The following is a 19685-nucleotide window of genomic DNA, read 5'->3' as shown; positions in this document are numbered from 1 at the left end:
AAAAGAAGGCTGAGAGGGGACTTGATCCAGGTTTATAAATCCCTGAAGTGTGGGGGCCATAGTGGTGAGGCTGGTCCCTTTTCAGTAGTGTGTGGGGACAGGACTAGGGGTAATGGGATGAAAGTACAGCATAGGAAGTTCCACACGAATGAGGGTGATGGAGCACTGGAACAGGCTGCACAGGGAAGTGGTAGAGTCTCCTTCTCTGGAGATATTCAAGACCCACCTGGACGCCTTCCTGTGTGACATGGTGTAGGGAGCCTGCTTTGGCAGGGGGGTTGGACTCGATGATCTCTAGAGGTCCGTTCCAACCCCCACAATTCTGTGATTCTGTGTGCTGGGCTCTGTCCTGCTGCTCCATTGCGTTACACCGCCATCCCCGCGCTGCAGAGGTGGCCATGGGGCAGCACTGATCGGATGGTGTGTGTGTGTGTGTGTGTGTGTGTGTGTGTGCAGGAGTTCGACAGGCGGTACAGCCCCACGTGGCACTGCGTGGTGGGGAGGAACTTCTCCAGCTGCGTGACACACGAGACCAACCACTTCATCTTCGCGTACCTGGGCCACGTCGCTCTGCTGCTCTTCAAGTCCTCCTAGAGCTGCGTCCAGCCCCGTCCCTCCATGGTGCAGCAGCTCTCACACGTGCCAGCTGAGCACACTGGGTGCGGCCATTGCTGCATGGCGTGATGTTCTTGTTGTTCCTGGGGCAAACACACAAAGCAGCCCGTCGCTGTGTTCTCCTCCTTCCCTCAGCCGCTGCTCTCCCCATAAAGTCGTTGTTCCTCTCAAATCTCGTTGCTGGCTGTTCTCTCTGGCGCTGTTTGTGCTGCTGTTTGTGCCCCGTGTTCATCTGACCCCCAGCCGGTGCTTCCCACAGCCCGGGCTGTGATCTAACGGTGACACATCAGTCAGGGCAGCCAAAAGGAGCCTAAGCCCAATGGTTACGTGTGACTCGTTATGTACGAGCTCGTTACCCTCCATCACCGTGTGCTGTTGATGCCCGTTGACTCGTTCCCCCTCGCTCTGCTCACACTCCATCCCCCCCCGTTCTTTTCTCTTTTGCGGCCTGTAGCTGCCGCGCACTACAACTCCCGGCGTGCTCCGCGCGGCCCCGCACTACATCTCCCGGCGTGCCCCGCGCCCTGCCCGGGCCCGGCTCCATCCGGGTCCCAGCGGCGCTGCGGGCGACTCGTCGCCATTACGGGGCAGCGGCGGCGGCCGAGCCGGGGCCGGGGCGGCGCCTTGGAGCCGTAGGGTGCCGGTGAGGTGCCGACCTCGCGGGCGGCAGGCAGAGCCGGGCCCCGCGGGGCTCCGTCAGCAGCCCTTTCCGTCGTCGCCCGGAGCCCCGCAGGCCCGGCTCGGCCTTCCGCGGCCTAACCCCGGTTCGAGCGGAGCGCCGAGAAGATGTCGCCATGAAGGAGGCCGAGTCCGCGCTGCGCCGCCCCCGCCGGTCCCCCTCGCGGGCCATGAGCCTGGGCCCCCGCCGGCTCCTCCAGCGCCCGTCGTGCCCCCCCGCCCAGGGCCGCCGTTCTCCCGCCGGGCCGCCCGTTGATGCTGCACAGCCCGCCCGGCGCGCCCCCCTCCTCCGCCCCCGCCATGGACAAGAGCGGCCCCTGCGGCCCCGGTGCGCCCGGCTCCTCTGCCGGCAGCAAAGCGCAGCCGCCCCGCTCCGCATCGGCCGGGCCCGCAGCTGGGGAGTCTAAGCCCAAAGGCGGTAAGAGCCGGGACCGGGGGGGGGGGAACATCGAGGCCTTTGGGCTGCGGCGGGGATCTGTGGATCGGGAGGGCAGAGGGACCCCAGGGCCGTGCGTGCAGCTCAGTGCCTGGTTGTGGTTGTGGTTGTCCTTCTTCCTCGGACCCATTCCTGGCTCTGTAGGCTCCTCATTCTCCCCCAAGGGAGACCCTTCTTCCCTTAGGGTTGTGTTCAATTTCGGGTTGAGTGTTAAGAAAAAGTGTATTCTGAGGAACTGTGAGGTACTGGCTCAGATTGCCAGGGGGTGGTGAGGTCACTGTGCCAGGTGTTCCAGAGCCGGGGAGATGGAGGTACTGAGGGACACAATCACTGGGCATGGTGGGCTGTGCTGGGGATCTGAGAGGTCTTTTCCAACCCGATGATTCCATGGTCTGTGCTGATATTTGTATTTGAGAGGCAGAGCTCTGGTTTTGCACTAGGAACGCACGGGTGCTGCTGCCTGTCAAGGAGCCCTGACTTGGTTCTGCACTCAGCCCCGGTGCCTTTCTGCTGCACTTAGGGAGATTCTGCTCCCCTGAAGCTGTCCCTTACTGAGTGCTCTGCTGACCCTCTTTGGGAGAGGTCAGAGTACATGTTGCAGCGTATCTGGTGTTGTAATCAAAATGCCACAGCTGTCATTGCACACAGCTGGTTCTGCTGACAGAGCAGTTGGTGATGAGCCTTCCTGCTTCCTCTCCTGCAGGTACGACCTGAACCTCCCCCAGGCTTCTGTGGTTGATCAGAAGCCCCATTCCTGACAAACGCTTCATTTTCTTCCAATTGTAGAAGTGGGGCAGCAGCATTCAGAGTGCGTGGTTGTAGTCCCAGAAGTATGAGTGCACCTATAGGCTGCTTCAACACCAATTTGCTGTCCATATTTCCTTCCTCACTGGTTTATTTGGGCTGAAATACTTCAGGCAGCCCACACAGCATTAAATGTCCTGAAGGTGCTGGCTCCTTTTTAGACCTTGTAAACGCATTCAGTTTCCAGGTGGCTGAGTACTGCCTGCTGTTCACCTGTATTAACTGATCTCACACTGGATAGGCTCCACTGAGCAGCCTGTGTTTTCTTTGGGTATGTAGGGTTTTTCTGTTTTCAGTTGTATAGATGTTGTTTTTTAACAAACAGCAACAACTCCTTCAGCAGGAGTTAATGTATGTTTCGGAGTGTCTTCCTTGGGGTGAATTGAGAACTAAAATGAGGAGGTTCCCCAGTTGGGTGGGATCAAACAGCCCCAGGCTGAGTGTACACAGCACAGTGGAGTTGAGCAGTGACTGTGTTTTCTCCCTGTGTTGTCTCACAGCAGACACTGACGTCTCTTCCTCACACAGGATTTCTTTCTCAAGTTCCTTATCCACCCAGAAGCAGCCAGGCTGTGGTGAGCTGATGCTGCCTGCCCAAATTCTCTTCTGGGTCAGGAACTGTATGGGAGGTATTTTGAAACTCCAGTGCCTCCTTTTGAAACACCCTCTGCAGAAGGCTGACCTCCTGTTTCATAAGTGGCTTTTACACCAGTGCTCGCTGGCTTTAAGTCCAGCCAAGCTCTTGTCCTTTACATGCTGCTCACTTGCCTGATGCAGCTGTGTCCAGCTGAGGAGATGAAGGGACATTCCTGAAACCATGGAGGAGCTCCTATTCCCTTGCAGCGTGGCTTGAAGTGAGCTCTGTGAGGCTCTGAAGGGAATGCAGGGAGGGGTGACACAGAGCAGAGCTCTGGCATGTGCCCTGCTGTAGAGGTTGGAAGGAATGGCTCTGCTTAGTTTCGCATGGAAAAAAAAAAGAGGTGTTGTAGTTTACAAATGCATATTTTAAACTCTTGGTTGACTGCTGACTTATTTCTTTGCCACTTTGACGGGTGGGAATCCTTGTGGGGTTAATTACTCTGGGAGGGGAAAAAGGGATCCATAAAATGAGGTTTGTAGTGTTGTTGGGCTGTAATGTGAAGGCCTTCCCGAGGAGTCACAGGTGGGGAGGAGTCTCCTGTAAAATATAAGAGCTGTTGCTGTGACTCGCTGAGCTTGGAGGGGAGCCGGTCTGGAGTGATGCAGTGTGGCAGGAATGTGTGTAAACCAGTTGGCTGACACACTAGTGCCCTTGACGATGACTGATGAGATTAAAACGACAAGGGGAAGGAAATTCTGTTAGCAGAGAAATGTGAAAACCCACTTCAGACTGAACATCTCTTGAGATTGTTTTTCTCCATTGGGGGTTGTGAAGCTGCTGTAGGCAAAACAGGAATGTTCCTTTCTGTGGCATTGGCTGCAGTTGCAGGTTTCAGAGGGCTGTGGAGCAGTGAGTTCTGCTGTAAACAACTGAAGCAGTTGTCCAAACCTAGAGGAGGTCACTTGATTTCTGATCAGAGGCTCAAGGGTGTTGATTATGGCCTCTTTCCTGCAAACACTCCAAAAAAGTCTATCTAATCATGCCGCCAGGCCTGGTTACACCCTGAGCACTTGGCAGCTTCTGGTGTGTTTTTTCCCCTGATAACTCTAAACCTGTGTCCTTACAGCCTGCGTGTGGCTGTGGGGCAGAGCAGGTGTTGGAGTTACGTGTCTGTGGTTCTGGTAGGGTTGGTTTGATTCTGAACTGAGGGGCTGGTGTGAGTGGTGCCGTTGTGAGTTACAGTGATGTGTTTGCTGCCATATGAGATTTATCAGGCTACAGAGTGGGAAAGGAGAAACTAATAGGATTATTTTACAAAGCAGAGCTGGATGTTGTGGCCATATGAGGTGTGTGTGGTGCTGAGTAGCTGCAGCCTGAGGATGGCTGTTGTGCAAAGAACCTGCTGAGCCTGGGGAGTTCAGCTTCTAAGTTGATCAGCAAAACTCTTCTGCCACTACAGCTTATGGCAGGTGGTGGGAGAGCAGACTGCTGAGTGTTTGAGGCAATTCCAGTGTTAGGTTAAGACTATTAGAGGCATCTCTGAAGCATTAGACTTCAGTTTGAACCATTGAAGAAGCAGCCTTGTAGGCATAGGAAATGTCTCTCAGGAGTCTGAATGATTGTTCTGCTCTTGTGAGCCTCAATCCTGCAGAGATTTGCTTGTTTCCCTTGCAGTGTGGTCAGCAGTGTGCTCAGCACACAGCAATGCAGAGCGTCCTTGTTGTGTGGGTGGTGGATTCTCTACTCAGATATTGGGAATGTGCACTGAGAGGCCGAGGCGTCGGCCTTGTACTTCAGCATTGATGGGTGTTTGTTGGCCTTGTGAAAGGAAAGGGTATTTTTTAATACAGGTCAGTTGGGAGCAGAGTGAAAAAAGGCAATGGAGTATTGTAAAATGGGAGACTTCAAGGCAGATGCAGGCAGTGATATTTATTTAAGGGAAGATATAAAATATTCAGAAATTGAATGAAAAATGACCCAGCTGCTGTGAGCTCTTGTCATGAGCCATGAAGCGCAGCATTGGTGCTCATCACTGAGTGCACCAGGGAATGTGCTGATGAATAAAACTAAGAAAACTGCTCAAATAAAGGATGAATCACAGGAGATCGATCCTTCCCTATACTCTTTGACCAGGTTGTTGACCTGTGCCTTCCTTCTGAGCGTTGCTCAATGGGGGGAACTTGGTGCTGCCTATGGGCTGCGGCTGCTGGGGCTACAGCTGATCCTTATGTTGTTGTTTTCTTTCAGATGGAAAGAATACAAATGGATCCAAACAACGCTACAGTCGGAAAAGAGAAACTTCATATTCCAAAAATGAGAACTTTTCCAGCCAGTCCCGTCGCTCCAATTCACAGAAAAGCAAAGCTTTTAACAAGATGCCCCCTCAGAGGGGCGGTGGAGGTGGCAAACTTTTTAGCTCTAGTAATGGTGGAAGACGAGATGAGGTGAGAATTGTAACACGTTAACTCCAAGACCTTCTTTATTGGAACGAGAAGATCACTGACCTGCATAGATAGGTCTTCTGTGTTCAGCTCCTGGGTTGGAAGGGAAGGAGCAATAAGAGGTGTTCACATCGGTGTGATGCCAGATTGCAAGGTTGTTCTGCTCCCACTCAACAACAGAAGAGGAGTGCTGTCTGCTCTGAGGGACTAACAATAAAAAGAACAGCAAAACTAGTGAAATTGTCATCTGAGGAATGGGTACCTAGGCAGGACATGTACATATCTCATGAAGCAAAGGTCCTTCATGAAAATACCTAGTGATAACAATTTCTAGCTTTTAAAGGTCTGAGATGATCGTGTCTAGCCACTTGAGTGTATGTATTTGCACATGGTAGCATCATTGGGAAAGTAATTAAATTAACCTTGGTGACAGCAAGATGTAGTAAAACCAGACTGAGGCTTCTTATGGTGATGTGGGTGTAAAAACTGTAGAGTACTGGTGGTTTTCCATTGATACAGAAGACACTGATTTGTCAGTATTAGTAGATGAGCAATGCTCCTTTGCCTAAAGTGCTAACTCTGTCAAAACGCATTGGCTGTCTCTTCAATTCCCATTCTCTTCTTTGTTATATGAAAACTAACAAAAACAAATATGGTCTGTGTAAATAGGAATCAAACTTGTGTTGCTGGATGTCTGAAAGAATACTGTGAGGATCTGAACAATTTCCGTCTGTTATTAACCTTGGCTGTTGGGTGTTGCTGGCTTTTACTTTTCGTCTCGTAGGCTGATTTTATGCTCTCCTCCATTTGATCAGTGTGGGGTAAGGCCCATCAGTTCTAACTTTCAGATTCTCATGCACTTCTTATGCTGCAGTGCTTGATTTGCACAACAGGAATGGGAGAAGGTAAGTGAGTGAATGCTGCATGTTCTGTACTTAATCATTGATGGAGCCTGGATATTGACTTGTGCTGATGCTTTTGCAGTAAATTCTGGCAGGGTCTAATAAATGCTGTTGTCTCTTAGGTAGCAGAGGCTCAACGGGCAGAGTTCAGTCCTGCCCAGTTCTCTGGACCCAAGAAGATTAATCTGAACCACTTGCTGAACTTCACTTTTGAGCCCCGTGGCCAGACTGGCCATTTTGACGGGAATGGACATGGCAACTGGGGGAAAAGGAACAAGTGGGGACATAAGCCTTTCAACAAGGAGCTCTTCCTACAGGCCAAGTGAGTGGAAGACTTGCAGGGCTGTTAAACTTCTACAGAGGCAGTAAGCTGTGAGGGATGAGGAGCCAGGGAGCTGTCTGACCACGCATACTTGTATTGACTCCTCAGGGTGAAATTACCTCTATTTTTAGTGGTCGTGACCGTACTTGGAAGATATAAAAATACATCAAGTTTCCTTCTTTGCCTATTGACAGGGTATCTAATTGAGTCTTTTAGACACAAACCTGTTAGCCTTCCACCATAATCTTCTAGCATCGTTAGTAGAATATGACACTCCATTTGGGAAGACCTATGTAGTTTCCTTAAGGAAGATGATCCTTTCTTCCAAAAGTCAATGTCTTCAGATGGTAAGGATGGCAATTAGTGAATCAAAACTAATCTGAATTTGTAAGTCCCAGAAGCAAAGGCCCTGACTCTGTTTCTTATGTTTTTTTTTGGAAAAGCACTCTACTTTGCACACTCTGTGATGCTATTTCTAACTGCAGTTAGACATACCTGTATTCTGGGAGTCTGATTGTGAACTGAACTTTGTTTTTTCTTGGTAGAGGTTAGCAGCTGTGTCCAGCAATCTTCTGCTGGGCAAAGAAGAAGCTTTGAGAATCCTATGGGGTAGTTCTCAAGGAGTTCTTAGAAACAACTGAGTAGATCACCTGTCTCTTTGCCTTTCCCCAGCTGCCAGTTTGTTGTCTCTGAAGAACAGGACTACACAGTCCACTTTGCTGATCCAGATACCTTGGTCAACTGGGACTTTGTGGAGCAAGTGGTCAGTTGTGACCCCCCCCCCCCCCCCCCCCCCCCCGGCTCTCCCTTTATTAAGAAACTCAACCTGTTTTTAACTGTTTCTTTGTGTTGTTACATAAAACTCAGCTGTTTCTGAGCTTGAGGCCGCTTCTGTCACTCCCACAATACTGGGGAAGATCTGTCATGGAATATGTTATGAAGTACTTTGACAGGAAAAGAGAAGTGCTAAAATCTATTAGGAAAATTAGCAGCTTCTTCTTGCTTTTGCAGATGGAAGCACATCAAAAATAGTATCTGACATTCTATAGACTCAGTCCTTGTGATCGAGATATTAACAGAAAACTTGGGCATGAGTCCATGAAAGAGGACTGGAGTGTAGAATTTTGAAGAATTGTCATGTGCATACATGGCCCATCTTGCCTAGCAACAAAGTGGAAAATCTCCTGATAACTATGGCCATAACTATAGGTTGCCTCAAGTAGAAACTTACGGTCTGCAAAGATCAGTTGTGCTGTATTGTGTAGCTGATGGGAAGGTATGTTTATTTACTGCTGCGTGACCCTGAGAGATCTGAAAAATAAGGTGCTTGCATGGCTGACTTGTCCCTGCAAAATGCAGGTGCTAAGAGAACATTTGACTGAACCAGTGTGTTCATGGAAATGGGTAAGTTCAGTCTCTGAGTTAAACAGTTAAGACACATGCTGGTGTGAGGTAACATAATTCATTTGCTATCTTCTCTGGGTCTGAATTCAGATGATGATGATGTTGCTAACTCTTAAGAGATGGCAAATGAGGGAAAACATGAGAAGAGTTGCTTTTTTAACGTTATTAGAGTAAAAATGCCAGATGAATGACTTTGAGGGTATTGCATGTATAGACTGCTTAGTTCACAGCGTACTTAATTTCTTGATAAATAAGCAGAACCTAAAGAGCTGGAAAACTAACATGTTAGAGTAGATCTTATGGGTGGTTTTGTTTCTGTGCTACAGAGTGATTTCCAAGCCTATAACTCGTACTGTTCTCATGTGCCATTTCAGCGAATCTGTAGCCATGAAGTGCCCTCTTGCCCAATCTGTCTGTACCCACCTACAGCAGCGAAGATCACCCGCTGTGGGCATATCTTCTGTTGGGCATGCATCCTTCATTATCTCTCCCTGAGTGAAAAGACCTGGAGTAAATGTCCTATCTGTTATGGCTCGGTTCACAAGAAGGATCTCAAGAGGTGAGATGACATTTATAAATTGATAAGTCTTTTGAAATGTCGATTTTACCCTGCTAACCTTGTCCTTGCATTGCAGTGTTGTAGCTATGGCAACACGTCAGTATGCAATTGGTGACGTCATTACGATGCAACTGATGAGAAGAGAGAAAGGTGTTCTGATAGCACTGCCCAAATCTCAGTGGATGAATGTGGTGCAGCCTGTTTATGTTGGAGGTGAGTGTATTGGTCCTGCTGGCTGGCATCCTGGTCTGGACTGTGCCTAGGGCTTGCTAGAGAACATTTCCCATGGAAGCTCCATGCTGCCATCTCGCAGTAATTCAGACTGCAAAGCTTGCATTTTAGCATCTGAAAACCATAATGATCACATCTTAATTATCCTTCTACTCACACTTGACTTTTTGTAAGACTTTAAGCTGTGTTCTGCTTTCCTTCAAGCACTACAGGCTTCCTGCATTTTGGTTGTTAGTTTGTGCATTTTGTACTTCAGTCACTAGTGTCACTCACTGCTTTGGCTTTTTGGTGGCCTTAACTTTGCTTTCTGGCTCCTCATTCTACAGCTTAGTCTCCGTGTCTGAATTGTTTCACGGATGTATTTTTCAACAAGGTTTTCACCATCTTTGCTTATCCGCTAAGATCTGCAAACAATTTGGGGAAATAGTCAAAATTCTTGCAAACTTACTCCAAACATCGGTTGCCTGACTTCTTCAGTTTTTTCCTCTTGAGTAATACATTATTAATGCATCATCCTGTTTGCTAACATTGTGAAAATTCTTTGGTTAAAGACACGATTTTACTTAACATTGCTGTTTGGTGGGCTGTATCGGCTCACTTAGTTTTGCAGCTGCATTTGTGCAAAGCTGCATGAGTTTAAGCTCTCTGTAAAAAGTCAAGCTTTGCAGCCTGTGGAGTGTATCCAAATATGCAGAATGCATGCTTACATTTCCCTCACCTTTGAAAGTAGAGGACTTTAAATCCTCTTACAAAAGAACAAATGCTTCTATAAAAATCCAGTCTTGCATTTGAGATCGTTCCGAACCCCAAAAGTTCAGCATTAATGGGGTGTTCTGTAGGCAAAGAAGTGCAGAAGTTGGAAGTTAGGAAGCAGAGAATACAGACTGTACCAGTACGTGGTGCTGTTCCTGCTGTAAAGCGTATCATTAAGCACTTTACTAACGAGATGGCTACATTTTGCTGAGCTTCTTTAGTTTTATCTACTGTTTCTGCTGTGCTTGCTGTAAAAAATAATAATAAATTAAAAAAATATATCAGACTAATTGTTATTAGACTAATTATTAGTAGGCTATTAATAGTCTGTATGGGTTTTGAGTATATAAGGGATTATGAACTTGTTTGAGACAAAACAGTTGCAGTGTCTCTGAGTATGCAGGAAAGAGAAAGAAGCTGCAGACTGGATTTTCAGGAGGCTTTGACCACTGTGGGCTTTACAGGGCCGATACTTGCACAGAAAAGAAGCTTGGATGTAATTTTTTTGATGCTAAGCAAATAGGTTGTTAATTGGCAGGTTGAAAATGGCAGATAAACTGTTGTGGAAGAGATCCACGTAGCAGGGCAAGCATTTGGCACCAGCTTGTGCCATCAGTAATATAACAGTAATATGCAGAGTTTGTATCAAATGCATTCTAAATATTGTCCACTTCACAGTGGTTTAACTCACAGAATTGAGCAGCAGTGAAACTTCAAAAGAAATTGTAGCTCCCTATGCCAATTCAAACTTGTGCCTCTACATTAAGATTCTGTTTGTGCTCCTTCTGTTAGATGACCAGCACAGCCAGTATTCAAAGCTGCTCCTGGCATCCAGGGAACAGGTCTTGCAGCTGGTGATTCTGGAGGAGAAAGCAGCATTACTGAAGCAGTATGAGGAGGAAAAACATACTCCTGAGGCATGCTTCATTGAGGCAGCCATCCAAGAGCTGAAGGTGAGAGCCTCTCTGGATGTTTTTAGTAACTTAATTTTTAGCAGTATGCTGAGCATTTATGTTCTGCCACTGAAGTGGCTGTGATTATTCTGGTCTCTGTGATGTATGTGCTATCAAAGTGGTAATGCTTGCTGCTAGAGTAGCAGTAAAGTTTTGGAGGAGACTGTAGCCTTTGTGCTCCTCCAGGTACCTGGTGTGATACCTTCACATGATAACAGAATGCGTTTCACTAAGTGGGATTCCTTCAAAAAATGTGGAAGGGTTTTGCTCTCAAAGGAATTCCAGTGATTTTTGGGATAAATTCTGTGCTACAAACATGAGCAAACCTGTAGAATATTCTTTTTCAAAGCCTTCAGGTGCCCTGCAGTGGGAGGGTGCCTCTTTCCAGTGGTCAGTCTTTATCACAGATAAATTATAGATCTTTGAAAACTGCATATAGGCCAGGGCTGAAAATAATTATGGTGACAGTCTCCTGGCTAAGATAGGAAACTGAAACTTCTTCTCTTTGGATGACCTGCAGGAGCGAGAAGCAGCGCTCTCTGCTGACCGAGATAAAAACAGTGGCATTGCTGGAATTAGTGCAGCTGTGGAAGAATTGGTCCTAGACAGCTCCAAGCCAATGGAGCCTGCAGTTTCCCAAGAGAAAAAGGTGAGTGACAGTTCTGTTCAGACAGATCTTAATATTTAATTTTACCACTGACACCACAATGCAGGGTGAGCTGGTACAGAAGATTTTTGAGGTGGTGATGATCTTTTGAAGGAGGTGATGTGGTTCTAACTGTGTGCTCTCTTCTGTATTAGTGTGATGTGGAGTATCTCTCTGCGTTTGACGAGGAGCTTGTGGAGCCATGCTCTGATGTAGCAAATTCATTTTTGCCTCCTGTTGAGTCAGAAGAGGCAGTGTTGGATGAAGAGGAAATACATGAGGTGGATAATATAGGGGAGCCTGAAGAAAACACAAGAGGAGAATCAAATCCAGCTGAAACAAGCTACCAGGAGTCTAAAGAAACAATTAGCAGCGGACATCTTAACAGCTCTCCTTTTTACTATTTCTATCAAGGTCAGTGCAATGAAATCCTGGAGTCTTGGGGGCAGAGATGCCCCCTTTGGGACACTTGTCACTTTGTTAGGTTCAGCTGAACTCTGAAAAGTAAAACTCCCTCATCCTTAGAAAATAACTTTGTTTTCATTATGGTTGAATGGACTGAGGTGGGGAGAAGGCTGTTAAAAATTAACAGGCAAAGAACAACTGGTGGTGTCTTATGTTACAGCGGAGGATGGACAATGTATGTACCTTCACCCCGTGAACGTTCGGTGCCTCGTTCGTGAGTATGGCAGCTTGGAGAAGAGTCCAGAGAAGATAACTGCAGCTGTAGTGGAGATAGCTGGATACTCAATGACGGAGGTAGCTATTTTACTTCCACATTTTGGTAGTCTGATCTTTATAGCTGATAGGTGAGATGTTTCTCTTTGGTAACATGAAGTAAATGGATGGGCATGCTAATCTGTAAAAGGCATCTGTGTAAGCTGCAATACTTTAAGTTGTTTTTGATGCACTGGCTGCTGTTTGGCTTGCTTTCTTCTAGAAGGTAAAAAGTTTAGGAGTAGGAGAGTTGCAAGCTTGATGTTGGTTTGTTCTTAAAGCTATCTTAAAAATAAAAAGTCTGGAATAACTTCATCCAGGTATGGCTGTGATACAGCTGTTGGAGATTTTGGAGTATTTGGTTGTGACCCAAGGCGTCATTCACATTTTTGTAGTTCATGAAGCCATTACTGTATTGCTATGCCGCTTTTTTTCCCCCATTTGATTTGAAGAAGGATGAGCATTCAGTCTCCACTGTTGTTCATCAGTATGGCAGTCTCTAGATTTTGCAATTACATATCTGCCTTTTTTTTTTTTTAAATCAGGATATAAGACAGCGTCATCGTTACCTCTGTCACTTGCCCCTCACTTGTGAGTTCAGCATTTGTGAACTGGCTCTGAAGCCACCCGTCATCTCTAAGGAGACCTTAGAGTTGTTCTCAGGTTGGTGCTTACCTTTCTAAAAATCTCAGTGAGGAGGGAATCATTCCTATCCCTTAATAGCAGAAAAAATTACAAAAATAGCAGTTTTATTCCTCTTGCATCGACTGGCTGCTGACTGCTAGACAGAACAACCTTTACTTGCTGCTGTGACAACAATTATACAAAGAGTAAAAGGGCTTGACTGCTTGTAAGAGCATATGTACTTTGTAAGCGTGTCTTGTTACTAATGTGTTATAACTGAACGCATTGTTTACAAAGCTGGAGGAAACATTGCCAAAGCATTGGTGTGGTTCTTTTATATCCAATGCTGTGTGTTGCTCCTAGATGACATTGAAAAGAGGAAGCGCCTGCGGCAGAAGAAAGCTCGTGATGAACGGCGTCGTGAACGCAGAATTGAGATAGAAGAAAACAAGAAACAGGGCAAATGTAAGTTTTGCTTGAATGTAACTGGTGGGTTCACAGCCTTCTTCAGTGCTGAGCTGATTTCTTGAGCTGCAGGATGAACTGTAAGGCCCTTAGTTTGTAGTGTGTACTTAGAAATGGTTCCAAGTGAGAAGGTGTTTTAGGGTGCTAAATGTTGTTCAGTATGTATTCAGTTCCTGCATACTTGTGCATTACTAGAGAGAGGGTGTTGGAGGGCACAACCATCTCCATCCAGCTCTCAGGAATCTTGATTTCTGTTTTTGTAGTATAGGGTAGAAAGTGTAGAAGAAGGGGGGAAAAAAGAAAGCCTGGAGGCTGCTTCCATCCAGCAGCACAGATCGTAAAATAAAGGATGGAAAGAAAAATTCTGAGTTGGCACCTACAAGCATCCTGAAACAACCTGCTCGACAGTCTTCCCCCACATTATGTACTACTTTAATTCAAAAACTCTTTCTAGATCCAGAAGTCCATATTGCTTTAGAGAATCTGCAGCAGTTCCCTGCCTTTACTTCTTGCCATGGAGAAAATACCAGCACTGATCATCAGAGCTTCTGTCCGTCTCCTCTTGGCAGAAGCCCCGTGTTTCAGACAGGTGAGCATCTGGAAAGACTTGCTTCATCCAGCTCTCGGTCGTTCGCTGGGGATCTGCTGCTCAGGTCAAGCTAATGTTTCTTGATACTGACCAGTGACTGCTATCCTGGATTGCCTAAAAGATGATGCTCAGAAGAGTAACGCTGCTAAGGGATTTGCTTTTTACTGGCTCTGCTGTAGTGACGATTATATCTGTGCTGTTATTACTGCAGCTTTTAAATCTTTGTTGATTCAGAAGAGCCAAAAGGGGACAGAGTTGGGGAATGGTAGAAATGCATGTGTGTCGGGAATACTCTGCTGGCATTTCTTCTCTCTCCGTCTTCCCCCATGATGTAGCAAAACATAACTGATAAACACTCCATTTGTTGTCTGGTGATGCATCTCTGAATGTTGCATCTTGCAGTTCTTAAAAAACATTAAATAGAAAGTAAAGTGAACAAAAAAAAACACCTCATAAATGAAATAAAACAAAAAACACCCCACAATCTTTTATCTAAATATTGAGCAAATTTAAAACTTCCCACTGTGTGATTAATGGATGGAACCAGTGAGATAAAACAGAAGATAATAAAATCCTTTTATTTCTGTTTCGTACTTAAGAGCTCTGCCAAAATGCACCTGGCTTTAACCACTTCTTTTCTCGGTAGATTCTATTCCAACTCCATTTTCTCCTGCTGCCAGCCAGGCCAGCCCGTCACTCTGTGGGAGTTTAGAAGAAGAGTCTCCATTCCCATCCTTTGCCCAGGTAAGAGATGTTGTAGAGTAAATCTTGTCAGAATTACTTGTGTCTTAGCGGATGAGTCTGAAAACACAATCCCAATGTGGGACAAATCTGACGGACAAGATGTAGGGCTTGGGGGCTGGGTGGGTTCCTGGGTTTTCTTGGGGCATATGCAGGATAGTTCTGATGCATAGGACTTAATTGGATCTTACAACTTCTTTGATAGATGTTGAGAGTTGGAAAGGCAAAACCTGAAACGTGGCCCAAACCTGCTCCAAAGACAAAGGGTAAGAAGACTTAGTATTACTACATTGGGTTCTTTTCTGAGCATCTAAATATTAAAGAAATTTTGTAGCTTAACAAGAAACATCTGGAGTGGGGGAAAGGCTTTTGCACTGTGAAAGTCTTACATGTCCTTTTCCTTTCTTTCAGATGAGAACACCCTGGCACTCCCTGTGCCAGTGGAGAGTGATGGAGAAAGTGACAGCTCTGACCGCGTACCTGTGCCCAGCTTCCAGAATTCCTTCAGCCAAGCTATTGAGGCGGCCCTCCTGAAACTGGACAAACCGTCCACAGCTGATCATTTATCAGGTGAGGAGGGGAGAAATGCTGAAGTAGGAAAAAATGACATTTCTCCTTCTGGGAGAAGTAAGAGAAGCAATTTTGGGGATCAACAACTGGCTGCAAAGCAGGTCCAAAAAGTATCAGGTTGTGGTTTATGAACCATTCAGTTAGGGCTTCTGGTAGCTTAAAGCAGTTATCTTAGAGGGAGCTCAAAAGATCTCCAGTTTGCACTGGTTTCTTGTGTGATATTCCTGTTCCACAAGAAGAATGACAGTATCTTTTCAATTCTTCACAGAGGAAAAAGGAGGGAAGAAAAGAAAGAAACAGAAGCAGAAGCTGCTGTTCAGCACCTCTGTTGTTCACACGAAGTGATTCTGCTGTTCAAGAGAAGTTTCCTCTCCTGGTTTTCTTTTCATTTTGCTTTGTTTTGCTGCTATAGTTTAAGTATTTAAATTTGAACAGACTAAACTTGTTTTTCCGGGGCTTCTATAGGGGGTTCAGGAGGAAACCATGACAGTATATGTTGGAGATTATTTTTTTTTTTTTAATTATTCCAGCTTACCAAATTGATTTATATTGAAACGAAGTTTTGAAAGAAAAAAAACAGAGACCATTCAGCCAAGGCTTCTGGTCTGTACCACGTCAGTTCTTTTGGCCTAGTAAGCAGTATAAAAGCATTTTACATCTGTATGGTACTGCCAAAGCACTGCAGTATTGCCTATGTGAAGAGTCAGAGCTTTTATTTCCCCTGGGAACACACAGACAGCAGTCTGTCTGATTGCGAGTGCTGTTTCAGTAAAGCTGTTAAACTGCTTTCTTCAGAAACTGGTTTCCTCTGCACTGGGGCAAAAGAGCTTTCTGGCTTTGAAGTGTTAGCTGCTATCTGTTCTTTTTCTAAAAAGCAAGAATTCCTTCTGTTCTCCTGGCTTTGAAAGGCTTAAAGTCGAGTTGAGTGTAAAGCAGAACTTGGCTACCTGGTTTTGAAGTGACTGTTGCTGAAATTGTGTATTTCAGAATGCGTACTGGCACTAGTGGTAGAAGGAACTCCTGGCTTGTCTCGGTTGTTTAACTCTGCTTTAATGTGGGTTAAATGAGGCTGCTAATTCTTTTTTTTCCTTTAGCCAACCATGGCTGACAAATTCCTTGTAACCTGATGATCATCCCGAGTAAACACTCCACCCTCGGGCTCCCGGTAAATAGGTGAACTATATTTTGACACTGGCTGCTCTTGAATTGGAGGAACTAATAGTTGGAGTGTATAGGCACTGTATCCCCCAGCAAGAAACATGGATCTCTTGCACTGGGATAAAGTCCTGTATCTGCTTGGTTCTGTGCTGTGAGCTGATCTGCAGTAAGCACCTCGGGCTATAAATATGCCTCTTCTGGACCCTTCTTCCCTCTTTCTTTGGGTGGTTGCATTCTGCACTGCTTGTGGTTTGATTTGAAGCTAATGAGTTAAGTGGTGTGGATTTTGTTAAATAAAATGAACTGTAGGTGTAATGTACCAGTCAAGGCCACCAGTTGCAATAAATCACATGCGCACACTTACAATACTGCAGACTTTTTTGAGCTATAATGTTTGTACCACCACAGTATCATGCCACTTTTGGTAACACGTGCAAATTTAGCATCCTACTCATGCTATGGGTTCCCTTCAGGAAGCTGGTATGAAGTACCATGTAACATAGGGCAAGAGTGACAGGTATCTTCTGTTACATTCAGCCCCACCTGTACCAAGAAGTGCATTCACATGGTGTTTGAAAAGCTTATGCTTCCATTAAGAAGCAATCCATGCCCCCCCTCCCTTCTGCACTGTGACCAGTTTGAGCAAGGAAGTCGTGGAGTTGAGACTCCTGTTGTTAGCCATCCTCACACTGATACACTCATTGCTTTTATCCCTCCCTAAAAAGGCTGTCAGCATATCGGTGCTTCATGTCAAAACAAGAGGCTCCTTCTACAGGTGCTTCCTGAAGGCACCCAAGTACCAAAGAGCATAAACCAGTCTGCAGCTGGGAGACAGAAAGGGGGGGAGACTGGGGAGGTCAGGAACGTTTCTGTTGTGATAGGAGAACAGAGGAAACACTTGCAAAACATTCTTTGAAAGCAGCTTAATTTCACACTTGGTCACAACTAACTACACTTGAGGGAGAGCAGAGCTTGCCAAGGGAATACAAAGAACCAGAGCGCCCAGGAGTGGTGCACAGCTTGTTGTTAATGCTTCGAATGCACACAGGAAAACTGGTGAGGGCACAGAAAAAAGTCATGAAATAAATTGAAGTATGCAGTTAACTGCGTTCACAGTGCGATTGTTTTCTACTTGTGTCATTTTAAGCTATGGAACAGGAGTATCTACTTGAGTGGTCTCCAAAGGGCAGACCTTCAAGTTGCGTCTTGTTTTCCCATGGATTCAAGAGCTGTGAGCAGCAGTGCTACCTTCCTGTAACTGATTGGTGTAACCTTAATAAATACCTAAGCAGTAATTGTACCTATGAGTTTTAAAAGGGGTTGGATGGAGCTGAGCCATGTAGTTCCATGTTGTGTTTGCTGTAATCTATGCTCCCATGTAGACAATCGGTGCTTTTGTGACCTGAAGCACCAGACAGCCCCATGAAGAACAGGTGCCCTGGAAAATAAGGTCAAAAACTGAAGTTCCTGCTCTCTGTACTGAAGGAGCATAACTCCATTTCTTTCCCATACAACTGCCTAAAGCTCAGTTCTACCTCAGCATGAAGATCACATTGAGCTTCTCTGCTCCTTAGGAGCAGTCAAAGGTTTGAATCCTGGAATAAAAGAGGCGAAAAACCTACTGCAGTGTAATCTTTTGTGGTTTATTTGAATGCATTTTATTTAAGAACATTTGGAAGAGAGAAATGAAGTCCATGCAGGGACATGAAAAGCACCTTTACTTGCTTTACTGAACACAGTAAGATGGTCGATGCAGAACAAAGGTGAGCAGGTGCTGCTCAGTCCGTCTCTGTGCCATCCTCCTCCTCCTCCTCCTCATCCCCACTCTGTGCCTGCTCCTCTGTGATGGAGCAGCTCATCACGGCCTGCTGCACCCTGCGCCTCTCCTCTGCAAAGCACACACAGTCATTGTGCCCTGTGCAAAGCACACACAGTCAGTGTGCCCTGTGCAAAGCACACAGCTCAGGTGTGCCCTGTCAAAGCACCACAGTCCACTGTGCCCTGCTGCAAAGCACCACACGTCACTGTGCCTGTGCAAGCGAGCACACATCCAGCGTGTGCCCTTGTGCAAAGCACACGCAGTCACTGTGCCTGTGCAAAAGCAACCACAGTTATTGTGGCTTGCAAAGCACACACAGTCACTGTGCCCTGTGCAAAGCACACGCAGTCACTGTGCCCTGTGCAAAGCACACACAGTCACTGTGCCCTGTGCAAAGCACACACAGTCACTGTGCCCTGTGCAAAGCACACACAGTCATTGTGCTGCAGCCCTATGAGCGGAGCCGGCCGGCACAACTCACCTTCATTGGCGCAGTTCCGCAGCAGCAGGTGCAGCTGCCGCCTGTTGTATTGGATCAGAAACTTCTGGCAGGTTCTGATGGTCCCTGCAGGAGCGGCACGTAACAGCCCTCGGAACCACCCGCACCCAACGAGCGCATCGGGCACCGCCTCCATTAGTGCAGGTGCCGGTTCGGTCCCGGTTCGGTCCCGGTTCCGCCCTCACCTCCCACGTGCAGGGTGCGCAGCGCGCAGTGGAAGCGCTGCCCGCGGCTCTCCAGGTGTCGCACGAGCGGCAGCGCGGCGCAGAGCAGCGGCCGGCATGGCTTCCTGCAGCGCAGCAGCACGGTGCCGGTGTAGGCGTTCAGGTATTTCACTGCGGACACACCGCGCCCGTTACCGCCCGCATCCCGCCCCGCCCCACCCCGCGCCCCGCCCCGCTACCTGTGAACGACACGCAGCAGCAGCCCAGCCCGTAGTCGCCGTGCGCCCTAACGATGGCGTCCCTGACGGCCAGTCCCACAGCGCGATCCTCGATGCAGCGGCGGCAGCGCGGGTCGTCGGAGAGCAGCTCGCACAGCACGTACCTGCGGGCGGCGGGCGATGCCGGTAACGGGACGGAGCCGCCTCACCGCGAGGAGCAGCCTCACAACTCACCTGTTCTTGAAGCGCACCATGCCGCCAACCGGCCCTTCCGCGGGGATGCTGCTCCCAGCCAATGAGCGAGCGGCCTGCGCTCAGCGCGGCCAATGGGGCGGGGAAGGAGGCGGGACTTCCCGTCCCGCTCAGCACGCGCGGCTCCGCTCTTCCTCTTTGCCTTCCTTTTCTTTGCGCATGCGCGCTCCGTCCCGCGCTGCCCACATCCGCCGCGCGGGGCCGCTCGTGGCGGGTGGAGGCGTCGAGCGGCGGCTGGGCCGCGTGTGAGCACGGGGCGGATCGGGCGGAACGAACTGAGCGTGGGCTCCATTGAGGACACGGCGCAAACGGCGGCGCGATGCCCGTCCGCGATGAGCAGCAACCGCCGGTTCTGCTGCTCCCGCTCCGTCCCGTCTCCGCTCCGTCACCTGTGGCCGCACTTCAGGCAGGTGGCAACGAGAACCTCAGTGGGGACAACAGCGCACGGCGAGGCCGGGCCTTGGGCGGCCTGTACGTGTACGATGGGCTGCGGGCACAGCCGGGCTGCGCTGCGGCTCCGTGCTCCGACACCGGGCCGTGCTCCG

At 47.7% G+C, this 19685-nt stretch overlaps 3 protein-coding genes across 4 annotated transcripts in view; 2 read left to right on the top strand and 1 right to left on the bottom strand.

Moving 5' to 3' along the window:
- The window catches only part of LOC107321366 (dynein light chain 1, cytoplasmic-like), a 1481-nt gene extending 694 nt beyond the window's left edge, over positions 1-787 (top strand). Inside the window, exon 2 of the mRNA XM_015878189.2 lies at positions 457-787. Within this exon, the coding sequence (XP_015733675.2) occupies positions 457-594 (138 nt within the window). The 3' untranslated portion in view covers positions 595-787. The remainder of the gene's footprint in view (positions 1-456) is intronic.
- Positions 788-1128: 341 nt separating this feature from the next.
- On the top strand, positions 1129-17292 carry RNF10 (ring finger protein 10). Its single transcript, XM_015878277.2, has 17 exons — positions 1129-1711; positions 5361-5557; positions 6579-6778; positions 7451-7541; positions 8557-8741; positions 8818-8954; positions 10518-10678; positions 11199-11327; positions 11480-11738; positions 11950-12083; positions 12587-12704; positions 13029-13130; positions 13585-13719; positions 14366-14463; positions 14666-14726; positions 14872-15030; positions 15299-17292. Exons 1-17 carry the CDS (start codon positions 1549-1551, stop codon positions 15373-15375), a joined length of 2406 nt encoding a protein of 801 aa, XP_015733763.1. The 5' UTR covers positions 1129-1548; the 3' UTR covers positions 15376-17292.
- POP5 (POP5 homolog, ribonuclease P/MRP subunit) lies at positions 15552-19236 on the bottom strand. 2 transcript variants are annotated; one of them, XM_015878280.2, is made up of 5 exons: positions 19123-19236; positions 18910-19052; positions 18692-18841; positions 18489-18572; positions 15552-18103 (listed from the first exon to the last, which is right to left on the bottom strand). In XM_015878280.2, the coding sequence occupies exons 1-5, from the start codon at positions 19140-19142 to the stop codon at positions 17967-17969; spliced, it is 534 nt and encodes a 177-aa protein (XP_015733766.1). In that variant the 5' UTR covers positions 19143-19236; the 3' UTR covers positions 15552-17966. The 2 variants fall into 2 exon arrangements, with proteins under 2 accessions (XP_015733766.1, XP_015733767.1); XM_015878281.2 differs by having other exon boundaries at positions 15552-18076.
- Between the last annotated feature and the right edge of the window lie 449 nt (positions 19237-19685).

This window comes from Coturnix japonica, chromosome 15, assembly GCF_001577835.2.
Source record: "Coturnix japonica isolate 7356 chromosome 15, Coturnix japonica 2.1, whole genome shotgun sequence".
Classification (NCBI taxonomy): Eukaryota; Metazoa; Chordata; class Aves; order Galliformes; family Phasianidae; genus Coturnix; species Coturnix japonica.
The sequence above is the reverse complement of the archived record's forward strand: the minus strand, read 5'-3'. Positions and strand labels throughout refer to the sequence as shown.

What these genes read in the sequence shown, in the direction of transcription:
- RNF10 (XM_015878277.2), top strand. Translation starts at nt 1,549, where the DNA reads ATGCTGCACAGCCCGCCCGGCGCGCCCCCCTCCTCCGCCCCCGCCATG. An exon ending in CACAAGAAGGATCTCAAGAG is followed by an intron (nt 8,742 to 8,817) that starts GTGAGATGACAT and finishes CTTGCATTGCAG; the next exon opens with TGTTGTAGCTATGGCAACAC. An exon ending in CATTCCCATCCTTTGCCCAG is followed by an intron (nt 14,464 to 14,665) that starts GTAAGAGATGTT and finishes CTTCTTTGATAG; the next exon opens with ATGTTGAGAGTTGGAAAGGC.
- POP5 (XM_015878280.2), bottom strand. Translation starts at nt 19,142, where the DNA reads ATGGTGCGCTTCAAGAACAG. An exon ending in GCGCACCCTGCACGTGGGAG is followed by an intron (nt 18,573 to 18,691) that starts GTGAGGGCGGAA and finishes CCGCTCCTGCAG; the next exon opens with GGACCATCAGAACCTGCCAG. An exon ending in GCGGAACTGCGCCAATGAAG is followed by an intron (nt 18,104 to 18,488) that starts GTGAGTTGTGCC and finishes TGCTTTGCACAG; the next exon opens with GGCACAATGACTGTGTGTGC.